Raw genomic sequence first — 26,948 nt, 5'->3', positions numbered from 1 at the left:
TTTAGAGGATAAATCTTCTGAGCTTTTTGTTAAAATTAGTTTACTAATTTGGGAGTGAGAGAGGTATCTTCCCTCAGTGCTTCCAAATAATACCTAAATTGAGATCTTGACAAAGATCTAAAAGATCTTTTATTTCTAAAAGCTTTTAAGTTGCTCTGCTATACAACACCTTGTATTGCTAGTTTATTATGATTAAAAACCAGTGGACATTCTTCATGAATCCAGGATACCAGTAACCTGAGCATATTATCAGTCTGAGAATTGGCTTCTGTCTGACCAAGCAGTTTAATTTTTTTCTCAGCTGTGATGAAATATATTTATGAATAGGGATTCATAGTTTTAATTGTATAGAAAATTGTATGAGGTTTTCACAGTGCTTTATGGCCGTTTAAGTTGAAAGATTTCATACCCTGAAAATTGTTATCATTGATTTTTCTTTTCTGAATATGTTTTAATTTATGAATTATAAAGACTAATTTTAACTGAATCATGTTTAATGTAACCTTACGGATTCAGTTAAATAGGCCTGAGCAAGACTCTAGGTTTTCTATTCCATAGTCTTTTCAGGACTTTTTCAAGACATTTCCATTTATCAGTTAATGGCTGGATTTTCTAGTGGAGGAGCTATGAGGGAAATCCTGTGTCGACCTGTGCTACTCAGCATGTCATGAAAAAATAAAATTAATTAACACTGAGGTAACAGTGCTGATGATAGTGGTTATTATTCATGGTAGGAAGGATTTACCCTGGAGAATTACGAGAAGGACTACAATTCTGGATGCAATAGAAACAACAGGTGAGATTCGGTATAGATGAATATGTAGAGGAAGAAAAAATCCTAATTTTACATAAAAAAAGATGGGGATTATGAGAACATCTTACAAGCATTATTTTGCTGTCACGATAGATGGTTTCATTAAGATAGCAGTTCAAAGCTCAGTAGCACTTGAAAAAAGCAACTGAAATGTTAAGAATTACTAGGGAAGAAACAGAAAAAAGCAGAGAACCTCTTTGTGCTGTTGTACAAATCCATGTGTCCTTAACACTGTTCAGTTTTGGTCCTCCGTCTCAAGGTGAGTGAAGGCTGAACTGGGATGAGTTCAGAAAAAGACAAGAATGAGCAAGATTGCATTGGCCAACCCTCCAACATGTGAAGACAAGATCAGGAGAGGGACATATGGTAGAGTTCAACAAAAACATGTATGGCATGGAGATTTGGAAAAAACCAACAGTTTTGCACTCAGTACCAGAGTTAGGGAGCAGCTAATGAAGCTATTAGGAACTTCATGGGAACAAACAAGACACAGTTCTTCATAGAGTACTAACCTGTGAAACCACTTCCCAAAGGATGTTGTGAATGCTGAAATGCAGATCCAGAAGAAAACTGGACAAACTCCTGGAAAGTTAACCAAATACATAGATATCAAAACATAGACAGTACATTCATTTTAAGAAGCCCCTAGATTGGAACTGGCTGGTGGCTGGAAGAAAATACCATGTGCACTTGTCTGTTCTTACGCATTTCAAGCACCTAACTACTCTTGGAGACAGGAGACTAGATTAGAGGGACCTAGTATTGCCATTGTTATGGCACAAATCGAAACTATTTCCAAGTGAAAAAGGGAAGACAGGAAAAGAGAAGCATGTGTCTTTGTGCTCACTTGGAAGGTGAAATAATAAGGTAGTAGCCCTTATGATGCCCATTTGAGATTCTGTTTTTGCAACCTTCTCTGCTGGACTGTTGTTTCTTTTGGAGTTTGCCCCTCAGTCTCACTAATTGACAGAATATTTGATTGAATACACATCACCTGCTACCAATTGCTGCTTAACAGTCTTGGTCTCTTGAAATTCAGTGCTGCTTAGTCCTATTTGTGCTCCATTGTTTCTGTTTTGGAAACCTGTAGTTACTTACCTATGAAAGTTGTATCCTTCCCTGGGAGATGGTAAAGTGAAGCAAAGGCATCTTGCTATGTGAAATCAATGTGTCCGTCCCTTGAAGCTCTTGCACTACTGTCTCCTGTTGCCTTTGAGAAGTTGTTTTATATTTTTGATGTTGTTTCTGTATCTATCAGATTTTCTTTCTCATCTTCTTGGACAACTGGTCAGTTCTGGCATACAGCCTTCCATTTCTATTAATAATTCAAAGTACTCAGCCAAACTCTAGCATGCTCCAATATGTATTAGTGAAGCTGTTCCAGGAACAATAACCAAAGAAATATTTGTCTGTACGTTTTATTGGAACTGTAAACCAAATGATAATTATTTTTGAAAATAAATTATAACAAGTAATAATTTCCCCAGAGACTGCCAAATAGATGTATGGACACAAAATATAAACTCAGACAAGAGATCATGACAAAATCCAGAAAAGAATTAATGTTTATTCTAAAAACAAGACTGTAAAGACGAGGGACTACTTGAGATCGAATATTTACTTGGATTCTCAGCACTTTCTATAGATGAACATAAAACAACACCCTATTACTGAGCGTGTATCTCTGTGAGTATAACAGTAACTGGAACATGTAGTGTAACACACTGTTACCAAAATAGCCTTGACACGTCACCTGGTCCACCTGTTTATATAGGGACAGGATGACACGTGTAGTCTCTTCTTAACTGAGGTTTGTCAAACAACTGGCCTATTGCATTGGTTCGTTCTCCTTGTATAAGAAAAGCTTTTCATGGTATCCATCTTTTCTTTCTCTAAACAAAACTGAATACTTCATGTCACCTTCACTCACTCAGGATAATATCACTCTCTTTATAACAATCTTCTCAATAGGATTGGATGTGTTTTTTAAAAAAACCCTCTGCTTAGACAAGAAAAAAAGTCTTTGCATTTGTCCTTATAACCCATCTGTTCTGACCATTTTGTCATCCTCAGGACTATTTTGTGTCACAGAACAATGGAATGGGTAAGGTTGGAAGGGACAACTTGAGGTCATCTGATCCAATCTCCCTGCTCAGCAGGATCCTCTAGAGTATGTTACTCAGGATTGGGTCAAAACAGTTCCTCTCCAGGGAAGGAAACTCTACAATCTCTCTGGGCATCCAGTTCCAGTGCTCAGTCACTATTACAGTGTAGAAGTTTTTCTCATGTTCAGGTGCATAATTTTCTGTCTGTTGCCTGTGACAGTGGTCACAGGGGTTTTCAGGTGAGGCAAGAGACGAGAATGTTGACTTCATGTTCAGAAGGCTTGATTTATTATTTTATATTATATATATAAGAGAGAGAGAGAGAGAGAGAGAGAGATAGATATATATATAGATATATATATATATTACATTATAACTATACTAAAAAGAAATAGAAGGAAAGGTTTCCAGAAGAATAGAAAAGAAAAGAATGATAACAAAGGCAGCTGGCTCCGACAGAGAGCGAGAGCCAGCTCTGCTGTGAGTGGTCACCAGATCTAAACATCTACAGGAGACCAATCACGGATCCACCTGTTGCATTCCACAGCAGCAGATAATTATTGTTTACATCTTGTTGCTGAAACTTCTCAGCTTCAGCAGGAAAAATCCTAAGAAAGGACTTTCACAAAAGAAATGTCTGCGACGGTTGCCTCTTGTCCTTGGCACCAAAGAGCAGAGCCTAGTCCATCCTCTAACACCCTCCCTTTAGATACTGACAGACATTAATGAGATCCCTTCTCAGTTTTCTTTTCTTGAGGCTGAGCAGGCCTCAGTCCCTCAGCCTTTCCTCATAAGAGAGTTGCTCCAATCTCCTCATCGTCTTCGTAGCCCTCCACTGGACCTGCTCCAGGAGCTCCACATCTCCCTTGTGCTGAGGAGCCCAGATCTGAACATTGTGTGTTTTCCTTAAAGCTTCATGTCTGGAGCTGTGCATAGCTGTTCTTCTCTGTCAGGCTTTGGCAAAAGAAGAACAAATTGCACTTGTTCGTGTTCGATGTTCACATTTCATCGTCAAGATTCTTGACTGCAGTTCTGGGGCCTAGCCAGCAGTTCTTGTGGAGCATTTAAACATTTGATGGCCTTTTTGTCAGCTTCCTACTCTGCAATCCTTTGTCTTTTTATTGTCTTTAATTTGTTTGATTTGTGTTCTTTCTCTAATTTATGGACTTAAGTTTTAACTTAACTGGCAGTTCAGTATCTGCCCTTGTTTTAGATCTTCATCAGAATTTTTGATGCGTATCTTAATCTTCATTACTAACAGAAGAGAGAGAGCACATTATAAAATAGCAACAAAATCTAGGGGAAACCAAAAGTCGTCTTTGGCCCACAAACATGCATTTTTCCAGACCTTTTTCCCCTGTTTCTGATATGTGTGATATTCTCATTTTTATAAAGATGAGTAAAGTCAATAGACGTGCTGCTGTAGGCATGTATACTATAGATATATAAATTGGATATGCATGAGGTGCTGCTTTGAGTTGTTCTGTGTGCTCCTTTGAATATTAGATCTCCTTATGCTACTGATCATGTTGGTCTTTTCTGTGTGCTCTTTGCAAGCGTCAGCAGTTCTCCAGGTAAGGCTGGACTCCTTCAGGTCAAGGAGGTGAAAGATACATTGTTTCAGAGGAAAATCTACACTTGATTTCATCTTGTGACAATGAAATTTTGTATCCATACTCGGCAGTGTGATTCAGACTTGCGGTTTCTTTTCTGAAAACTGCCTCAATTTACTTCACACAGATGAAAAGTCAGCTCCTAACAGGAAGCGGCTTCTGAGACCAGGCACAGTGTACTCATAAGCTGGCAAAAGCCAGTGTAGGCACACAAACACAAATTTATTTCTGAGGGAAGGACCATATATTAGCTGTATTCATTAAACTGTCCATAAACTGAATATTTAATGCTTGATAGTCTAGGGCCTATAAATTATAAAATCTTTGCATGAAATCTTTGCATATTAAGAATCTGCCTCCAAAGAGTGGTTCAATTTCAGGGAACAGTGTTTAGGTTAGTATTATTGAGAATTTTTCAAGTGGAACTCATAAACACAATGTTTTGAAATGTTCCTCAATATGCTATTAAAGTCAGATATACAACTGACATTATCTTCAGTGACAGATCAAAGCAGCAAGGTAGGGACTGCAGTAATGCTTGAATAGTGCTTTTGTTAGCAGAGCTATATTTGTGAGTTATTTTGACATTTGCTGGATAAATACATTGTTCTTTTGTAACTGTGACTGTCTGATTACTCACTATCGTAATAATAAAACAATTCCTTTTTTGCTAGTTATATTCCTGTATTGAATATGAAAGCTTATCATTTTCTGACAGGTACTGTATAATAAAATGTTTACATATAATCTGCTAAATGCAAATGCAATAACCAGTTAATCATGCAGCTGGAAAATAACATGTTTCTTTGTTTTCAGATGTCACTCCTCCACCAGCTGCTGGATACTTGGAAGTAACAGATCTTAATTCAAAGAAAATCAAGTACATTGCAATTCCTGGGTAACTGATTTTATTGATTAGAGCACTGTCATCTTAGAAGAAGAGTAATTATTACTTTATGATAAGCAAATATTTCTTTTGATGTGGAAAGTAAGATTGATTCATACCTAGTGTAAAATTCCACAAACAGTGCTGTATATTTTTGTCAACATAATTTATCTGTTTTTACTAGGTAGTGCTGGTGAAAATGTAGCAATTAATTAGTAAATATGAAAGGTAGCCTTATCTTCTGATTTTCATTCCCTTTGTTCCTTCCCCCTCTTCCATCCACTTTATTCTCAACCCTCTTTCATTATGGTTTGCAGACTTTATTTTCTTTTCCTTTTTCCCTATCTTTAGGATCAGAGAAAGACAGGCAAAATGATCCACTGCCAGGTATTAGGAAACTGGGAATGAAGTTCGGGTCTAATATAAAGTTTACTTTGAAAATAGCTTGAGCTTTTCTGTGGAAAGTATACATTCCCAAGTATCTTGCATGATAAACAAGTATCTTGTAGGATAAATTAAAATAGCCAGGTTCTATGGCTTCTCTTTGGTTTAAACATCTGTCTCTCAAAACTATAGAGAGCGTTTGCAAATGTTTTATTGAGTAAAGATATATTTTGGTCCTAAATTGTCATTTTCTACTGTAATAATAATAGTAAACATTTTTGTTTTAAATGGCACTCTCTCCACTTTGCATATTTAAATAGCACATGTATGAAACTCACAAAGAAATTTATATATTTTTTTTAATTCTATTCATATAATGCTGATTTTGACAGTACTTTTTTCCTTTAAATTCATACTGGTTCATTAATAACCTAGGAAAAATTCTAATTAATAGAGAATTCTTTTTGCACTGTTCACCATTTATAATTGGTCCATCGGCCTACATCTTACACAGTCATTCAAAAATGAAAGACATTACCATAAAAATGGTAAGGAATCACTTTATTTTTCACTAGGATTTTATAGGAAATAAAAAAATGACAAAGCTATTTTTCAACATTAGGACCCTTAAGCTAGCATTAGGATTTAAGCTGTGTATGGCAGATCTGAGCAAAAGTCCAGATTTTTAAATGTATTCCGGTAATAACTGATGAGTAAAGTAAGTTTTCATCAAATATGAAAACATTCATCTATGTATGAATAGTTCTCTGTTAAATTCTAAAGGAACCTTTCTTCCTTCTGGCAAAGTTAGCCCAGTGAAATGCTGAGATAACTCTTTCAGCTGAGTTACTACATGGTGGTTTCAGTCATAGGCAGAAGCATATGTGTTGCTCCTTCTTATATTTTTGAAAATTATTAATTTTGCCATTAGTGCAGGCTACCAAGTCATTTATGCATGTAATTAACAGTACTGAAAAATGTATAGATTCTTCCCTGCATTGTCTAAATTTCCCTTCATATTCCATACTTATTAGGCCCTGTCTTTCAGCAGTAAATTTTTGTCAGCAAGCTGACTGTTTAAAAAAGTGCTACAATTCTCTGTACTTAAAGCTATGTCATTGTTAAATGAGTATTTAAATCTTAATATTTTATTAAGTCACTAGAGAAAGGTGTTACTCTAAGTTGATGGAAGTGTATTTTCCTCAGTGCTCGGATCATGTTCTCTCTATTTTTATTTAAGTTTAATATTTTTCAGTAGCATCTTTTAAAATTTTTGATATTCTTAATAGTTTTTTTCCTAAAGATGGACTACTTTTAGATAGATTAGATATGCAGTGTATCTAAACTACAGCAGTTGTTTTCGCAACATGTTGCCTTTCAGCCTAGTCTTTTATATTGCTTCTTATACAGTCAGGTGACTTTTGGTTGTGTCTAGTTTCAGTAGGTGGAAAATTTCAGACAAAATAGTGGGTCCACAGGGCTGAGTTACAGTCTCTCATGAAATGAGGATGTAATTTCATGTATTTGTCACCTTAACTACAGAAATACTCATCCCCCTTTTAATTGCAGCTTCAAAAAATCATATTCATGTTTTTCAGGTCAAAGTCTCTCTCTCCATATACATCTTGGCTCTCGACGATCTCAGATGCTGATGCCCTGCTGGCACCACTGGGCAAAGTAGGTTTGGTTACTGTGGACATGGGAGGAGGTGTGAGGCTGTGGGAGACTGGGCTGGACAGCCTCCAGCAGTCACTGCAGGATTGGAGGAACATGATTGGCCAAGAAGATGGTCGTCCTGTGCAGGTAGGACTTCCCAAAGCTGAACTGGAAAACATAACAAAATAAGCTATGGAGGAGTTTTCAGCTGGGAAAGGAGTGGAGGGGAGAGCTGTTGAAAAACACTATGAAGTAGAAGTGCACCTGTGAGAAAAATTTAATAGACTTCTTCCCTGGAAAAAGAGGCACAGTAGCTTAATTTGAAAACATTTTGTAGCTCCTGTAATTATGGTTACTGACAGACTCTTTGTCTTACACTGTTTGTATTTTTGCCAAATTCCTGTGCAATTAAATGCAAATAAATCCTTTATCTCCTACTGATTTTTAACTGTAATTTTCAGAATGTAGAATAATGAAATTATTTTTAAAGAAAATTATATACTTTCGCAGAGTTCAAATTCTTTGAAAAAAAATACTGGGGTTTTACTTTGAAAAAGAAATTTTGAACCTAGGTGAAAAATGCCTTGAATTCACAGTAGAGTCTTTGGCTAATCTTGATAATTTTCTCAGCTGAGCAGAGTTGCAAGGATCTCCACACAGCCATGTTCTCACATGGAATGTTTAGGTAGATGCTGAAAATACACAGCACATACATGTGTGGTGTGTGTGCATGTATGTATGTAGATATATATGAGTGTTAATGTACCAGCTAACAGGTGTGATCACCATTGCAACACAGAGGGAACATTCAGGACTCTTCAGTTGCATCTTTAATTAGAATGGGAAAACAGAATGAGTCTATTCTTAATTGGCTCTCTCTCTGGTTTTGGTTGGGTTTTTTTGTGAATAAGATATATTAGGCCAAAATGTCTTTTACTTTTTTTTCCCACTCTTAGCTCCCTTTCTACAAGATGTTCTGTTGTTACAGAGACTTGGGCAAGAACTGACATGTTCTTGTTACTGGACCTCAGCAAATGCCATTCATAAAAGTCATGAGAAAAGGAAGCGCCTTCATGCTCCACACTTGTGGCTTTGCCAGTGCCATGTTCATTACCAGTGCAGTAGCACTAGCACCATCTTATGGTCAGATATATTCAGTTTACACCAGCCCAGGGAGTTTGACTAGTTTCAATAGTTATTTTTAACTTTTTCCTTTTTAAAAATAACTTGTTCTGTTATTCGACAATATTACTATATTGCCAATAATAGCCAACAAATTATTAGACAATACTGGCTTGGAAAGTACACTCCATAAGAAAATTTAAGTCATTTAACTAGAAATCTCTAGTAGCTATTTTAAAGAAGGCTAAGAAGTTTTGCTGCAGTCACAAAGCAGTTTTCAAAATCTGCTGTAGAATTCCTCTCCACTGACAGCCTGCCTCACTACTAGGCACACTAGGGTAAAGCCTCCTCAGAATAGCTTTCTTTTTTCCTGTCTCAAACCAGTGATTTGTCAGAACTGAAATAACTTGCTCTTTTGTTGCCACATTGTATCACACTACAAGCTGGGTTGTACTGGGCAAATTAATTCAGCTACCCAGCCAGCTCCATAAACCAGCCTGTGGGTTGAGTGGCAGGAACTCCAACCATGTTCCTTCCTAAGCTGCAAGCATATCACTGGTCCAGGATTTGTGGGGGTGTAAAAGATCAGACCAATGAGCTATCCAGACTGGGTGCTTTAGATGCCCATTATAAAGAAGGGCTGAAGAATAATTCTTTCTGTTGCCACATGAACATCAGGTGAGTGATTCTCTTTGTCTCCAACCCACTCCCCCCCACATTCACACTCTTTGATTTGTGCTAAAGGACTGGAACAAAGCCTCCTATGTGATCTTCTGACTAGCATGATTATCACTAACTTCTGTTTCCCTACTTTACTTTTTTGCTTTGCTTTGAATGGAAAGATAATGAGACCTAAGAAGCCTTGTTTACAAAGGCATTGCAGAGCAATAAGAAATAAATTAGGTCTTTTATTTTATGTGATCTCCAATAAGATAATAGATATGTATTTGCTGTGTAAACTCTGTACTTTGATAATTGGAAATGAAGGCCTTCTTCTTTCCTACTTAATTTCTCAATAGGCCTAGACATAAAAGCAGTACTTTATTAGGGCATTCATTTCTGGAAATGAAAGGATCCTATTACCTTAAAAACATACTCATGTAGCTTCCCTGCGTAATTGAGCATAGCAAGAACATGTCTCCTGATCCAGGGACAATTACTTTGCTAAGAATGCTGCAGCTAGGTATTTCCTGATACCTGTTTTTGCAAAATTGGACATATTGTGCAGCCATGTGTTGATCTGATCATTCAAGTGTATGAAAATTACCTCTGTTTGTGTAATGTTGCATGTGCATGCTTGTGTTAAGCAAGATTTCAAGTCTAATGAGGTTTCTCTAGTTCTTTGACTAAACCCATCATTCCCAATCATCCTGTAGCAGAAACTCACTTTAAGAGAATTTTCAGTGTTCCACATATCACCCACCCACCTCCAATCTCCCCTTCCCTTAAAACTGCCATTTTTGCATCCCACAAAACTGCGACAGGCTTAGCAAAGCTTATTATCCCTTCACGGTGATGTTCTTAGACCAATCCAAGACCTGTCTGTGTGGTTGGGAACCACTGATCTGCAGAAACACAAACTCTTTGAGTCTTCCTGACCCTTTAGAGAAAAGAGAATTAGAGGGTTTTCAATACAAATATAGTTTCAAAGAATTGGAATCAAATCTTCAATCAACCTTCAGTTGGAACTATTGGTACTATCTCCTAGGGCTGCATTTTTGCTTTCACAAACATGTTAGCTCTGAGGAGGAGGCTGGATATACATAAGCAATGAAACAGAGGAAAACAAACAGCTGTTCCACTTGTAATCAGTAATTAGGCTCCCTTGATATAATTTGTGGCAATCTTCATAACAGTCAACATTTGTTTTGTATTGTTGACATACTCAGCAGAGTTCAAACTGCTGAAGTCTTGAGGCTACCAAATTAGTTTATCAAAATATGGTATGTGTTTACAGAAGCCTACATTTATACAGGCAGTCAGAATTTTTTGTCACTTATTGAAGTTTTAAACTCAAAATTATACTACAGTATTCTGAAATTATTAAATTGGAGTGTCTAAAATACAACATCTAAACAAAATACTGTATTTTCTAAAGCTATGAGCTCTACTTCAAAAACCATCGAGCTTTTTCACTGTTTGGTGTCTCCAATAAAAAGGTCACTTCATTACCAAATACAAGAAGAGAATTTGAAGGACAATTTATTTTTATAATCTTGCTCTAAAGTTTTGTGGTAATAGGCAGACATTGATAAGCTTGTTTTTCTTTTTTCATCCAAGGATTATTGATGGAAATTAAATAGAATAGCCCTGATTGCATTCTGATACCATTCAGATATTGTCTTTAAGTAAGCATTATTTAATGGTATGTCTCATTTAGATAAAGTACAATGCTTACATAACAAAAATTAAAAGGTGCATCATTTAGAGGTATTTCAATAGATGTTAAGGCATTTATCTGTGACTATTAGCAAAAGCATTTAGTTCTGTATTCACTCTACTTAATGTTCTCCTACTGTAGACTGTTGTCCACAATGTTTCATGCTATGTACTCAGTATGCCATTATTTTCAGAAGTCCCAGAACATACCCAAACCTGTAAAGTGCATAAAAATATACTTAGTCAAAGATTGCAAAAGCTTTGCCATCTAGTTGATGCTAATATGTATCTGAACTCTAAATCATATCCACTACACTTTTTTAAATCCGTATGTAGTCTTGATCTAGGTAATATCACCATGCAGACTGGCATCCTGAAGCTGAGGATAGTCTCCTGTTATTTCAGTACCAAGGTTGTCCAAAGAAGGGATCTGATTGATTTAAAAAAAAGTATTGTAAACTGAGACAGTTTTTTTGGAGTCTGTTTAATGTATTTGTGGAACCTGCAGTTATATCATCTCCTACCTACATGAGATAGGTTTTTGAAATTGCAGTAGTGCCCTGTGTTTGTGGCTGTATATAAAGGCCTAATGAGTTAAGTAGTTGAGATTGTAACTATTTTGATTTCCTTTGGACTGATCTCTCTCATTTTCTGTATAGGAAGCCTTCCTCATAAGCATTCAGGTACTTATCTGGAAATTAATTAATATTTACATCTAAGTGAATAGTTAGCAAGAAAAAAACAGAGTCTTCTTTCCATTTTCCCATCTTTCTGCTGTCCTAAAACAGGGTCACAATTTCCTGCTACATCCCAGATCTTAAAGGTCAAGGCCTGCTTTTTTTACAGTACACTTCTTTATCAAGGATGGATATTGCTTGTGTCTCTGGCCTGTGACAGAGCCCCACTCTAACATAAGTGTTCTGTGTAATGTGTTGTTTTCCTCAGAAAGTTAAAAAGCTGAAACTTTTGACTCAGGTTATATCTCCTGTAAATCTAGGAAACTCAGATGGGGTTCCTAGATGATTCAGGTTCAGCCAATATGATGTCAAGACCACATAGTGTAGGACTGAGCAGAGCAAAGATATAGCACATACGAATTGAGTAGGCACCAGCTGTTTAAAAATAGATAAGGAACATTTACCCATGAGCAAGTGCATGTGCTGTGTAGAACCTGAATAATACAACACCTACATCATCCCACCTCTCTAGTCTGAAGACTGATGGGCAACACTCAGCTTAAAAAATGATGTACCTCTTTGTACGTGTGTCTGTCCAAAGGAAGTGTGTAAGAGAGACACTGACACCTTAGTATGAAACCAGGCCCTTCCAAAGAAAAGGATCAGCCTGGAAACCTTTTCTCCCATTTTCTCCCCACTTTGCTTTTGTGACTTCACCTGATGTAAAGGTTGAACTGGAGTCAAAGTTGAGTACACTCCTGAAGTATTCATAATGCCAAAAATCTCAATTTCCTGTTGAAGTTAAAAGAAGCCCAATCACATTAAATTAGGTGAGGGGTGTGCAAATGTAGCTGAGTGTGTATCTTATGTATTCACAGAGAGGTACAGGCATATATTTGCACACACACACACACACACACACATATGCTCATTTTTTCCCCGGTTGTCATACCTAGACATTGAATTAGAATTACCTGAAAAGTAATTCTAATTTGCAGGTAGCCAGTCCCACAGGGACTGTATTTCATAATGAGCAAGAATTGAAAGTCGATTTGGATAAATTCCCTTCCTTGAATAGTCTCATTTATTCCATTTGTCTCATTTATTCAATTTCCATGCAGCTAATCATGTAGAACTCTACATTAATTATTCACCCCTTAAGTTAATTCATATTTTTTATTTCATTGAATGCATCCCGTTCACCTGATGAAATTTAATTTTTTAGGTTGGATGTTTATCTAAAGAATAATTCAGGAGTTTCAGTGATTCCAACTTGCTTATGTTTACTGCTCAGAATCTACTTTAATCTATATTGATAGTTTGGGTGTTTTCTTCCTTTATAAAAAGTGACATTATACTTTATAATGTAACAAAAATCCAGCCTTTTCCTGATGTTAAAACTGAACTGGGCAAAGCTGCAGTTCTTGAATGCAGACAAAAGCATGACCTTTAGCAAGAGTGGCTGGTTCTTCTCCCCACCACCCTCCCGTTCTCTATTTTCTACTTTGCACCAAGCAGTTTTTCTGACCACATGAGGGCATCAGTGGGCTAATAACAGTGATTTCCCTCGGCTTTTAAATACTGTCTGTGCAAACCCCATAAATTATGAGAAACATGTGCAGTAAGTAGAGAGTTCATGCAAGTTTGGAATTACCATATAATGGCATTCTGCAAACCTGCACAGGATCCTGAAAATCTCGAAATACTGCAGATTGCAGAGTTATCTAGTCAATAGGTTATTCCAAGATATAGTTTGATAGCGCTTCCAGTTCTGAGATCCATGAGCCCCAAATCCATAGTTTTAGTTCTGTGACCTCTTCCCGGGCCATATAATTTATTCAGCTGAGGACTAGCAGCTGTGTACCAGCCCTTGAAGGAAGGCATCTGAGTATGGGGAAGCATGAGACTGGAAAGCTGTGAACTCACAGAGCTAAATAAATGCATATCTCTAAAAGTATTTATAGGATAAAGTAACTCAGATAAAGATCATTGGCCCTCTGTCAGATACATTTTATATAAATTTCCTCAGCTTGAGTGAGGCCCTTGTTAGAAGCACAGTACAAGCACTTCTAAAATGCATTCTCTTTCCTAAGGAGATCTTCCAGTCTAATTGGAGCAGACAGACAGAGCAGGAGGGAAATAACCTTAACTTTCTATTAGAGCAGTCTGATGCAGCACAAAGTTCCCTTTCTTTCTCTGACCTTCCTGTGGAAGCCCAAAGTCCTCATGGGAGAAAATGTTATTACCTCAACACACTGTCTTGAAGATCTCAAAAAGTCTGCAACAGTGCACATTGCTGACATAAAGGCTGGAGCTCCTCACACCAGTGAAATCCTGCTGTCCCAGTAGGACAAATGCATGCTAATAATTATGCCTTTATGTAAGTGGTTCCCTGATCAGTGAAAGGACAAACATTGGGAAAATTTCAATAATCTGATATGTTACACTAATGCCAATTATAAGAGAATTTCCTTTAGAAAGTAAAACAATGTAGTAGATATTAGATAACTTCTGCCTCTGCTTCTTAAGGACAGCATTGACAAGGTCCTAGGAATACAGAAAATCAGGCTTTTCTCCTTCCACATGTAATTTTTTTCAACTTTAATTTTACCCTGTGGTCTTCAGTCTGGACCATTCCAAACTGACATCATGTGTTCACTTATCCCATGTTTGTAGCTTGTCTAGGAGGTCTGTCATAGTCATGATAAATAACCAAGCTTGATGTTATCTGTCTCCTCTGATAATATTTCATAGTGGATTAGAATACTAAAAAGATGACGACCTCACATCTTATAGTTGAATAGAACTGACTAGGGAATTTTAAATAATGACACAGGAAAATGGACTTTACGTAGGTGTTTACATAACAGAGGATCCATTAGATGAAACAAATGTATTATATTATCTTATTACTTTATTTAGTTTTCCAGCTTTTAAGCCACACACTGTATATTTGTGGGCAAAATACTCTAATGCATCTCCTGTGCAGAGTTTCTGAGTTGGTTCTTCAAATGACAGCTTTTAGTTCAAAAAAGAGCCCACTGCAGAATTTTGTACAGTGGTTTGGTTTTTTAGTTGATGTATATAAACTTCATTTGCAAGCCAGATACAGCTTTTTATAAGTTTCACTCCAGATCTCCACCTCTACCCCATCCAGATTCACTTTTCTAAAATGCCATCAAAGTTTGATGATGCTTTCAACAATTCTGGTATTCAAGACAAAAGCTTAATGCCTGCCTGAATTTTAAATGCTACTTTTAGAATTAAATATTCACCTGAGTCAGATGATGCATGAAGCTTTATTAATTCAGTTTGAACTCCTGAAAAGTTTTACAGACAAGATAAAAAATCAAAATGAAGTCAATGAAAAAAAGAAAACATATTAAAAGTTTTGTGCTGCAGTGTGATAAATGTTTCTTTTCATTTCCAGATACAGTTGAAGAAACAGGATGTATTTCACACATTTTTATTGTCTTATCTAAGATTAGACTTATCTTTTCTGTGGAAAAATTACTTGTGGACTCAATTTTTTGCTGTTGTGAACAGAAATTGTGCTATTAATTTTTAGTACATAGAAAAAGCTGTACATGATATAGTACAAGTGAAAAAAATAGAAACCATTAGAGGGGTTTTTGCCTGTTTATGTCTTTCTCTCACTAGTTTGTGTAAGTAGATTATAAAAAGTTTTCTTTCTCCCTTTAGTAGAATCAGTTTTATGGTAGAGTGTAAAACCACAATGGAGCAGGCAGGTTAGCCTGTTATCTGCCTGATGTGCAACTTCTTTGCTCTTTGAGAATGTAATGCAGAAATTCATGCTGCTGATAAAGATTGTGTTAGAGGAATGTTCTTGTGACCTGTACAATGCAGCCTAGCATAATATTGGGGGTTTAAGATTGGAGAAGCTCAGAAATAAAAGAAAAACAATTATTTTGTTTCAGGGAAGCATCAGTCTTTTGCACATCTGCAGAAGTACATTATGCATTCCATGGAACACATTTCCTAATCCTTTGTGCCACTGTGGGATGGATTACTTAATGCATTTTTCACATGGAGTACAGTTGTGTTTTGTTACAGTCAAAGTCAATCTTTTTTCGTAATATGGTATGAGAGTGAAAGATTTTGTACTGATTTTGATAATGAAATTACCATCTCCCAAATCACCCGTAAGGCAGAAATCTACAACCTTTTCCCTTCTTTTCCTGCAATATTCTGCTGATACATGCTCAATGTTTGTCTACAGAACTAATGAGGACAGGAAGTTAAAGTGCTTTATAGTGTTTTTAGTGGGTTTATATTCATGTAACTAATATTTTTCAGCAATAATTTAGTGCCTTTCATGGAAAGCAACCCATTTTATTCATTGACTATAAACTGCCCTGTTTAATATGTTTTATGTTAATGGAAAGGCAAAATATCAGATTAACTGTTTCCTTCCACATCTCAGATATGTTATGATAGGAGCAGATATCTTCTAATTGGATCTTGGAAGAGTTCTTTCCTTTATGATAAAAAAAGTAAATGAAGAATGGGATCTTCCCAGCCTACATCTACCTTCTTTCCAGGACTGTCTAATCATGCAACAAATTAAGCTAATGAACACCTTCTTAATTTACATTGAACTGAGCACCTGAATCATACAAATTGTATTCTACCTCAAATCTTAGTGCACACATTCTTTTCCCTATTTTCTTCTGATCAACAGTAAGAAACATCCAATAATGCAGTATTATTACTAATAGTAGAATAAGTGCTTGTGAAAACAAATTTGGGCACCCTAAAATTTTCTTTTTTAAAGATTTTCCTCCATAAATATCAGCTGTAAATACTGCAGCTGTGTCCCTATTTGCTTGTATAATTTTACGCATTTATTCAGTTGGGACACATGAAATCATGCTGGTTGCATCTTTAGTAAATGTGATCTATGTGGAAGGATCTTCTGAATGCTTAAAAGGGCTTAGTAGAGAGGTTGATTCCTTGTCACCACATGCAGCAAGGAGGAATTCCATTTATTTCTATTATGAAGATGTAAAAGCCTGTAAGGAATGCCCAGCTCTGCTTAGACATTCCCAAAAGGATAAGAAATACTTGGTTTGGGGAGGTTGGAAGAATAGAAATACAGACTATTTTTAAAGTAAAAATTTCATCTCTTTACACCTGCAGGATGTTAGCCTGGAATCAAAGTGGTTTTTTCCACCTTTTTTGTACCTGGAGTATTAAAATGAGTGTTGTGTTTTATGTGAGAGAATTAGATATGAGTTCAGCCTGTCAGGGCCAGAGATAATTAAAACTAAGAGGTGAAAGGTCTGTTCCCCTGTACATGAGGCAGCTCACCCCCATTGGAAACCAGAGTTTCTTTGCCATTCCTGAGGCAGAAATTTGCTTTTGTTGCTGTGAGCCCCACAAAGGAGCTTTCTGGCAAGCAGTCCTGAATGGGAGGCACTGACACCTCCTGCACCCTTCAGGAATTTTAATGAAGTTAACCCTGTCAGGATACAAAAGTAAGCTGCTGTATGAAAAGACCATCCACTCTCTAGCCAATTTGCAGTGTTGCAGTGTCAGTTACAGGGCAGGATAGCAAGAATATCTACAACAAAAAAAATTATCTGCATCCCAGTTGCATCCCAGTCAGCCTTAAGGAAAAAGCACTTTGCATTTTACTGGAAGCTGTCACTCATTGATTACTTTTCTATTCAAAGCTAGAAATATTTTCAAGCTTGTCTGACTTCTGCTTACATATTCTAAAAGATATTTCCTAACCTGTAACCATGAGTTCTCTATCTGCCAGCAGTTAAGTCTGAGTACATGTTCTGTCCCTTGTTTTAGAGAGCCAGCTTTTTACACAATTGTAATGGAGGTTTGGACAGTGAAGGCTGTTGGCTCAATCTCTTGCATAAGCCTGCCAGGAATAAATAAAATTTCAAGTGGGACAAGACAGGAGAAGATGAAATTCCCTCTCTTTCCCTGTCTCCACAATAAATACAACTTGAGGAATCTTAGTCTTAAGTTAGTGGTAACAGACTTGAAGAATGAGGAGCTGATGTATGACTTAACATACTTGGGGGAATGTTGTTAATAATCTGAAATATGAATGACTGAATAATAGATCTTCTGAAATGTTCATTTCAGTTGACTTTGCTAAAGGTCTTTTACTCATTACACTGGATACTATTATAAACATGTTAATAATAGAGCTATTAATATACATTCAATGCAGATGTACTTTGAATAGTACTTGCTAAGATACAGAAGTGCACAGTTGTGCTGCTTGGGACTCTCTTTAAATGATGAATCTTCTTTTTAAAGATTTTTTTTTTCTTCTCAGTTTTGCTGCAATGTACAATTAAGATTACTGGATGCTAAAATGTCATTAAGGTCACCTGCACAAAATCAGCTGAAGCTAAATTTGATAATGCTATTGGTCACTTTTACTCAGAGAGCCAGAGAGATTTTTTTGAAATGCATTAGAAGCAAATTAATTCTGAAATCAAAAGGGAAGTACTGTATTGTGAAAATAACTCACATGTTAGAATGAAGTATGGGTGTGTATGGGGCATCAATAATTTTAATAATAGAGTACAGCATCTGTCTTCATAATTCCCACGCTTTTATTGTGGGTTATTTTCTAATGGGTTCATGTAAGCTCTTTTCTTCCCATAGCTGTGACAGTGTCTTGAAGTAGTGGCAATGCACAGTGTATCTGGGTCAGCTCTGTGATCCTCAATACAGCCTCTGTCTCTTACTGAGGGATTGTGAAAGTGTCAAAAGTATGCCAGTGCTTCCTTACTCTCCAGGGGTTAAAGTTATTAAATTAGATGATTTCACATCAGAATTCAATAGAACTCAATCCCACATTCACTTAACTGGCATGAATGTGGCTCTAGATACACTTCTAAAATAGTTCAGATTTGTTTAGTATACAGTATGCCATAGTTTGTCTGACCAGCTGAAGTCTAGACAAAACTACCAGCCTTTGACTCATCTTTGCAGTGGCCACTATTAGAGATTGGTATGTGTTTAATGGCTGTTTGGCATAAGTATGGCACAGATGTGAAACACCTGGTTTCACTGTGGTGTTGAGTGTGGTAAATCATGTAATGGACTTCTCTCAGGCTCTTTATCTTTTTCATGAAGGATGATAAAATCACTTAGTTTCCAAACTGAATATGTTTGTATCAGTTTTCCCTCTGCAGTTTGCTCTTAGAATCCCAGTGTTGTCAGGAAAAAGGAGGGGAAAAAAAGTGGAGGTGTGTAAAAGCATTTTATCATACATTCATATTTTTCAGAAGAAACTGATCTAGAGCAAGTTGTTCAGATGCCATGTATCGCTCACTGAAAGTAAAATCAGTGTTTAGTTCTGTTCTTGCCTGGCTACCCTTACTGCCAGGAGTTAATGGATGTGTAAGAGGCAGGACCAGGAAATTAAATCGAAGCATTAACAAGTCATGGTATTTGTTGTTGTTTCTCAATTTCCCTTTCTCTTGCCATCGCCTCTTAAGGAAAGCACACTCCTTTGGCATCCTTCTGACCTGAACTATTTGTATTCTCTCATGCAAAATTTTTGTTTAATTGAATTTGAAAGACCTACAGAGCCTGCATCACAAAATCCTTATGAATGTACCCGTTGTCTATTGCTGTAAGTACCTGAGAATATAGAAAGAAAATGAGATAACAAAAGTATTTTAAACCAGAGACTAAGACATTGAGGATTACTGACAATTAGGACTCTGCAGAGAATAAAATAAGAATTGTGTGTGATGAAGACTTTGAAAAAAAACCTTCCCAGATAGGGAGTGCTTTCACACTCTGATTGTGAATCACCAAATATAAAAACAGGTTTAGATAATTTACAATTGAAATATGTGTGCCTTGAATGTTTTGGAAATAGTGTTTTGTTTGGAAATCAGAAGGAACTTTCAGAGGGAAAAATTCAGTTTTTGCAGCTATTCTTCTCTGACCTGTGCCTCATAGCTCAAGGCTGCAAGACTGAATTTGTGTGTTGTTTCACAAAGCCATAATATGCACACCAGGCAGTATGGAATCTGCACAATGGTGCAGTAATGAATAGTGCCTTTCAGTGCGTGTATAGCTAGGAAGAGCACATACTTCTCTCAAGAAGGGGTGATTAATCAAAACTTTTTGAAAGGAAAAGAGTTCCTAGAAGTCTTGCAATTAGATTCAAATGGAAAATATTCAGAAGGGGACAGGTCAGCTTTTAAGCAAGGAAACAATTTATATATTTGAAAAATACCCATCATAACAGTAATAGAAAACTCATTGTAGAAATTACAGTGAGACAAGCTTGGCAAAGCTAGTGTGGATTTTATGTTTGCTTGAGTCCTTTCTCTGCTTTTAGTACTTGTTTTTCTTGTCTTTCTACTCACTCTAGACAAACTAGGTATTTTCATCTGAGTGTTCTTCAGTTTCTCAGGTTCCTAATCCATCCAGTTTTAAATTCTGACCCTTAAATCTACCTTTCCAATAGTTTCTAATGTCAAGAATTCTTCCAGTCCTCAGAGGGGTGACTTACCTATGGCTCTTCCATCTCTTTATATTTGTCATGCTGAAGAATTTATCATTATCCAAAAGTTTTTCTCTTCATTTTTCTTCCTGATCCTCATCTGATTTCATGTCAAGGCTCATTGATTTACAGTTTATTTATTTGTAAAATATAACTTCATTTCTAATATAGGTGTTTGGTAGTCTGACTTCTAGTTTATAGAGGTGCTTTCAGAGTAGAGACAATTTTTTTGGCTGTAAAATTACCCTGAAACTTGTAAAATTACCTTCCATAGATATGGGAATGGCAAGGGGAAAAGTCTGACAAGTCACTAAGGGAATTATCTAAGAGCTCAAAGAAAAACCAGGAAAGTATATCCAGAAGATTCTCTTCAGAGGATTCTACAGTGTGCTAATATAATGCAATTTCAAAGTATATGGTAAATTTGAAAAATAATTACCCCAGCAAACCAGTGCTAATAAAAATTGGTTGCTAAAGTATTCAGAGTTAGCAAAATTCTACTACCTTCTGTCTGCAAGGATGATACTTAAAAGAAAAGTAGATGAAACTGCTGCAATTCACTGGCATAACATTTACACATCTGCTGGTGGTGTTCTGCTCCAGTATCATTGAATTTTCAATTATTTTATCCATTCAGCGATTAAGTATAAATAAAAAGAAAAACAGCAAACTCACATTCTGAAATTATGATCGATTGAAGCCCTTGTTTCTTTTCTTCTTTCTCAACCAATTTTTTTCAAAGTTATAACAGAAATTAAATGTTGGATGTTTGGTGTCCTTTCAATAAGAGAAAGCAAAAAAATCATTATAAGATTGAAGATTTTCTATTAACCATGCCACTTTAGAGTTACAAATACCTGTTTTAATCAGATTTAATCAGATCAATATTGTTGTAAAATAAGTTTATACTAGAAACTTTTCTAGTGCATGTGTACTAGAACCACTATTTGTGAACAACTTAGACTTGAGAAAGATATGTGAGCACCAAAACTCTTTTGTCTACAGACCTTTTCACTGAAGATTTAAGCAATGCTTGTATTTCAAAATGTTTAGTGGAATTTTTCAGTGGAAAAACTTGACAAAAATAGAATATGACATTTGCATCACTGGTTATAGTTATGTTTGTTTCATAGAGCTTTCTTTTGAAGAAGGAATATTTTTCTATAAAAAAAACATAAGCATGAACATGTAAAATTTTGCCTAATTTCATGTTTCTCATTATAGAATAATATTTATTTCATGAGACTGAAAGTATAATTTTGTTTTAAACTAAATTCAGCAATTTTTGTTAACCAGTGTTATTGATAGTTTTTAAATCTACTAGTTATGGAAAAAAAAAGAGCGGTTTATTTTAGAGGAAATCTCTTAAACCAAAAAAAGTATATAAGCCTAAGGGTAGCATGCTGTTGTGGTTACATGTTTCTCCCTATACAAATGTTAAATGGATGTAATTTAACAGATTAGATCTTGATTTTACACTAATGACATGGTTCACAGAGGATGTATTGTACCTCTTTGAATTGATATAAATTCTGTAAAGGGAAAGAAAATGATGTTTTGAATAGCTGCCAGGACAGTGTTGTTAGAGCACATGTGTTCCAGTTCAAAAACATGTGTGGAATTCATGTCAGCATGAAGTTGAGTCTGCAAGACAGTGAATTCACTGCTCTACAGTGAAAACCCTGGTAATGCCAGTGAACTTCTGAGAAGGCAATAAATCATAGTTATCGGGGCATCAATTCATTGGAGAATTAAATGTGTTATGGTAGATAAGAAGAAAGGTTAATTCTAAGTGGTTAGAGACAATAATTTTCCATCTCAGTCACTGGGTTTCATTAAAAAAATATAATGTGGCACTAAATTACAGAAGATTAGTAAGGGGCAGTTCACACATGATTCACTGATTTACTACATGACTCAGAGTTCCTAATGGGAAGGAGTATTTTTGCCTTCAGTCACCCACTTAAGTCCAGCCCCAGCCCAAAGTGACTCAGCCCTGACCATCTGGCAGCTGTTGGCATTCAGCTGTGCCGTGAGTCAGTGGACAGGTCTGGAAAACCCAGCATGGCAGAACTTCTGGGGTCCAGGCAGCAGGGTTGAGAATTCCATGAGCCTGTCATTTGAACTGGCCATTTGGTGGCCAGTCTCATCTCTTTAGTCACTGTTCATGAAAGGAACATCAATCTACCCATCCAGAGGGAATGTGGGGCTACAGTTGGGTGTACATGAAATGTGTAAATGGATGCGCAGTGCTGTGGATGTACATTACTCTGAGAAGTGTTTGAATTGCAGGTGATTCTATCTACAGGGGGATTTTGAGTTATATTGGGCAGTTATCAGGAAGCAATTTCTGGTGTGGATATGAACAGAATGCAGAGGGTTCCAGATGTGGCAGGAGCCTTAGTTCAGGTGTGAGTCTCATGTGCCACTCAGGAGCCCTGTTTTACTCTGCTCTGTTCTGAGGTGGAATGTTGCATTTATTGAACTAATGCTGGTCCTACAGCTGCTCAGCACACCTAGTAGTTTATTATTAGGTTGTTAGGGTATTTTCTTTACTATAAGAGATATTTACATATCTCTCTCTCTTTTACAGATAACCATTGAGAGGGAAAGTGGTTTGGATGTCAGCTCCCCCAAACATGGAAAAGTGGATCCAGCCAACATGCCACATGTTGGTGGAAATATGTGGGCTGGTGGAACAGGTTTTTCATTGTTTTTGTTTATTTGTTTGTTTTAATTCATCATTGACAGATATCTAGGGGAGATGCTGTGCCAGTCAAAAATGGTTTTATACAAAGCTGTTCTCTGCTTAGATCTATTTTACCCAATACAGGGTTGCTTTATTGCCAGTAAAAGAAGACAAAAGAAGTATTTGCAATGTCTAACTTAAACTGTATGTAGCAGATCTCTTCTTCAATTATACATTTTTTGTTTCCTTTTACTGGCCATACAGAGAACAAGAAGCTTGCAGTCACTGCAACTAGGCTGAATCAGTTGCCATTCTCTTCGATGTCCCTGTAGCTGCAAAAATTCAGATAGTGTAGGCAAGAGGTACACAGAACAGGCAAAGTACCTCCTAATTCTAATAGGTCATGATAGTGGTCACAAGATAATGTGATTTGGAAGCAGTCTAAACCAACAAATTCTAGGGAGAAGACAGAGTCTGGGACCAGGAGCTCTGAAGAGATGTTCAAGATTGATATGTTCTATGGTCCCCTTTGTACAGTGATGAACCATTGTGAATCAAGTCTCAAGGAACTATAAACACAAGTATTCTATGTATTGTTTCTTGTTCTTGTTTACCATGACAGCTGTTAGGTTTTGAAAACCTTTGGCAATAAATATTTCAGCTGGGCACTGTTAATAACATTTTTGGAACACTTGTAGATAACAATGGAAGTTTTAAAGCAAATTTGTTATTTTTTTTTAATCAAGTGTATATTCCTAATGGTTTTTTATCTCAACCATCTTAGGTGGGAGAGACACTGCTGGGTTAGGTGGCAAAGGCGGGCCATATCGACTGGATGCTGGCCACAGGGTTTACCAAGTGTCTCAAGCTGAAAAGGATGCTGTTCCTGAGGAAGTTAAGAGAGCTGCTCGAGAGATGGCTGAAAAGGCCTTTAAACAGAGGTAATGTGAAAGTCTGTCTTTGCTTTTCCATTTCCCAGAAGAATTTGAAAAAGATGGCTGAAAAGAATTTTCTTTCTTAACTGCATTTATCAGCTCCTTTACCCTGTTCATTATCACGTAACAGAGATTACCAGCACATGTTCTAGCTGTTCTGGGCAAGATGTATGGAATGTTTTATTGAATTAAGCCACAATGTTAAAATGACTGTGTGATTTGGTAGAGTACAAAACATTGCTAGATGGAGAAGGAGATGGAGGTAAATATTTATCTTTTTTAAAAGATATAGATTATATGAAAATTTCTTTGAATTATGATGAATCCAGATTGTATGTTGTTAAGAATTAGTCACTTAACAAGTGTCTTTCAAAATGGACCACTTCAAGCAAATTGCTTCTGTTTGAAAGCTCTATAGCCAGATGGTTAGAGCATGGTGCTAATAATATTGAGAGTTTGATCCCTGTATGGGCCATTCACTTAAGAATTGGACTTGATGATCCTTGTGGGTCACTTCCACTTCAGAATATTCTGTGATTCTGTCATTTGAACTATTAAGCTTCAGCAGCTAATTAACACAAACAGCAGGTCTTCTCAGCATGAGTGTAATGTGTGATTACCAGTTACTCTTTCCCAGAATATGCACAGAGATTCAGATTTCTTCCACCAACTGAACTCTCAAGTCAATCTCTGGTATTTTATATATAAAAAAGCATCCCACCTCTTCAAAATTGCTTCTGAGCTGCTTCAAAATAGAAACTATGGATATGTATGGTCTTGGATACTGTACATCTGTCTGTGCATATGTCCACCCGGCAAGCTTTTATGAGGTTCTACTGCCTGTGTGGTGATTCACTAAAATAGAGAAAAGGGGAAATTCCTGGCTACTGCTGCATGCTGTGGGAACAGTACAGCTATGCCCTGTAAAATCTGGGTATCTGTACGTGAGGTAACAATTCCTGTCCTGCAAAACCCAAGTGGACTGGCATGTACCAGCTGCAAATGTAGCCTATTATGAAACCACATTTGACTTGGATCATTATTCTGTATCACTTGTATAGTTGTGGGAACTAACAGATAAAAATAGGGAGGTTAGAGTCCTTAGACAGACAGAAAAAAAAAGGAAAAAGGAAACTGCAGATTTCACTGCTTTGTTTGTACAGGATTATCTGGAGAGGAGAAATTTCATATAAAAGTTATTGATGCTTTCCTGGCTAGGTAGTACTTCTAGTGGTAAATATTTTAAATTGCCCTATTTGACAAAAATGAAATTAGCAACTACTCTGGAATAGCTGCAGTATTTTTCATTATATTTTTCTGAACTATTTTTCACTTTGGATTTATGTAGAGTGCAACAAAGTAAAAAGGCATGTGAGGTTCTTTTTGTTTCTTTTATAGATCTGAAGATACTGAACTCTGTTGGCAGGATTCATGAAATTAAATGTGCAGCACTGAAAGTTACTTTTTCCTGCCTCTAATAAATAAGAGTTGGCTATAGTGACTATGTGTATGCAAAACGTCAAATAGAAAAAGACATCATAATAGAGAAAACAAACATTTGATGTTTGATTTTAATATTATCTTCAAAGGGTTGGTCTAAACAGCAGTTCTCAGGTATACTTCATGATTCAGGCAATTAACTTGTGATAGTTCTGGTTATAAAAACTTGCCATTAGAAATAAAATTAGCCTATAAATACTTTACTATCCATTTATAGTTCAGCGAAAAACACTGTATTTTTTAAACACTGTGAGATTATGCTGTTATGAAGTGCTTGTTTCAAATGGGCTGGGCACAGATAGGCCAATATGTTTTAGCTCAGGACTGAACCCAGCCACATGCTGGTGGTGGAATGGGCAGGTACACGGCTGCTGCCTCTCTCAGTGATGTTGGGTCACAGCAAATACCGAATAGTGAGCACTCCCACCATATCTGCCTGTTCCCTAGCTCGTTCTTCACTGTTGGACCTCTGTAATTACATTCCAATGGTGAATTTCAGCTGTTCTGCTAAGCTGTGCTGTTCAAAAGGTGGTACAGAACTTGAAATGGACACATCTTTGCTTATAAAGAAAGCATGTATCTGTTTTCATGGTGCAGGTGTGCTCTCTGTTACAGGCTTCTGGACAGGATAGTGCATGACTCATTTTCTATGGGGGGAGCACGTTTTTGTTAATGTTCATTTAAAACTTCTTTGTTTCAAGGTTTCTTCATTTAATGAAGCACAAAGATAAGTATTTGAAACAGTTACTATTTTTAAGTCTTCAAGGACAGATTTTATAGTATTTTACTTAACCTTTGTGTTGAAGCAGGAATCAGGATATGTTTAAAATACTCCGACAGTGAAGTAATGAACTCGTGATCCTTTTATGTACAGATAGGAGCACCTTAGCCAACAAAGCCTTTCAAATTTGGTCACATTTTTCAGAACCTCTGATTTACTTCTCAAACTTTAAAGCATATTAGGAGAGAGTCATATATTAGTAACTTTAATTAGTTTTAAGGTGATACAGTCCCTGTAGACATTGGTGAACATCTGCCTTATCAAAAATTCACAAGAGTAGCTGCCACTTCTCTGATTCGTTTCTTCTGTGTGCTTGTTGCAGTCTAAATTTCCCTGTTACCAAGTAAATAAACTTTTAGTTTAGTAAGTAAATGGAAGATAGGCCTGTTTCCTAAACTGTTCTTAGCTCCTTGTTCTTTCCTTTAGATTGAAAGAGATTCAGATGAGTGAATATGATGCATCAACTTACGAAAGGTTCTCTGGAGCAGTCCGACGTCAAGTTCAGTCACTCCGCATCATCTTGGACAATCTGCAGGTGATCTTAGATTCTCTGATAAAGGAACACAGGGAGGTCATTACATTAGTCCCAAATACTATCCTGCTAATATCCTGTTAACATCTGGTAATCATACCTTTGAAGGCTAAAAGCAAGTTCAGGTTATAATCAGTTAGGAAAAACAGTTTTATATTACTGTTTTAAAAGGCAGCCTATATGTGAACCCCAGTGGTCATCTCTACATGTTCCATTATTCCCATTCCACACCTTACAGAGAGTACTAACTCAGGAGCACAGTTTTGTGACAGAAAATACTACTACACATTATGAAAAGAGTTTGTGTAGAGCCCAGTCTTTGTCTTTACCTCCAGTCCAAGAGTATTTTTTAGCTGT

At 36.6% G+C, this 26,948-nt stretch overlaps 1 protein-coding gene across 1 annotated transcript in view; it reads left to right on the top strand.

The window, feature by feature from the left end:
• Positions 1-26,948, top strand: part of VWA8 (von Willebrand factor A domain containing 8) — a 181,675-nt gene that overhangs the window by 135,006 nt on the left and 19,721 nt on the right. Inside the window, exons 36-40 of the mRNA XM_030948253.1 lie at positions 5,349-5,430; positions 7,401-7,605; positions 22,748-22,856; positions 23,628-23,784; positions 26,486-26,594. Of these exons, the coding sequence (XP_030804113.1) occupies positions 5,349-5,430; positions 7,401-7,605; positions 22,748-22,856; positions 23,628-23,784; positions 26,486-26,594 (662 nt within the window). The remainder of the gene's footprint in view (positions 1-5,348; positions 5,431-7,400; positions 7,606-22,747; positions 22,857-23,627; positions 23,785-26,485; positions 26,595-26,948) is intronic.

The sequence above is a fragment of the Camarhynchus parvulus genome, chromosome 1 (assembly GCF_901933205.1).
Source record: "Camarhynchus parvulus chromosome 1, STF_HiC, whole genome shotgun sequence".
Taxonomy (NCBI): Eukaryota; Metazoa; Chordata; class Aves; order Passeriformes; family Thraupidae; genus Camarhynchus; species Camarhynchus parvulus.
The sequence above is the reverse complement of the archived record's forward strand: the minus strand, read 5'-3'. Positions and strand labels throughout refer to the sequence as shown.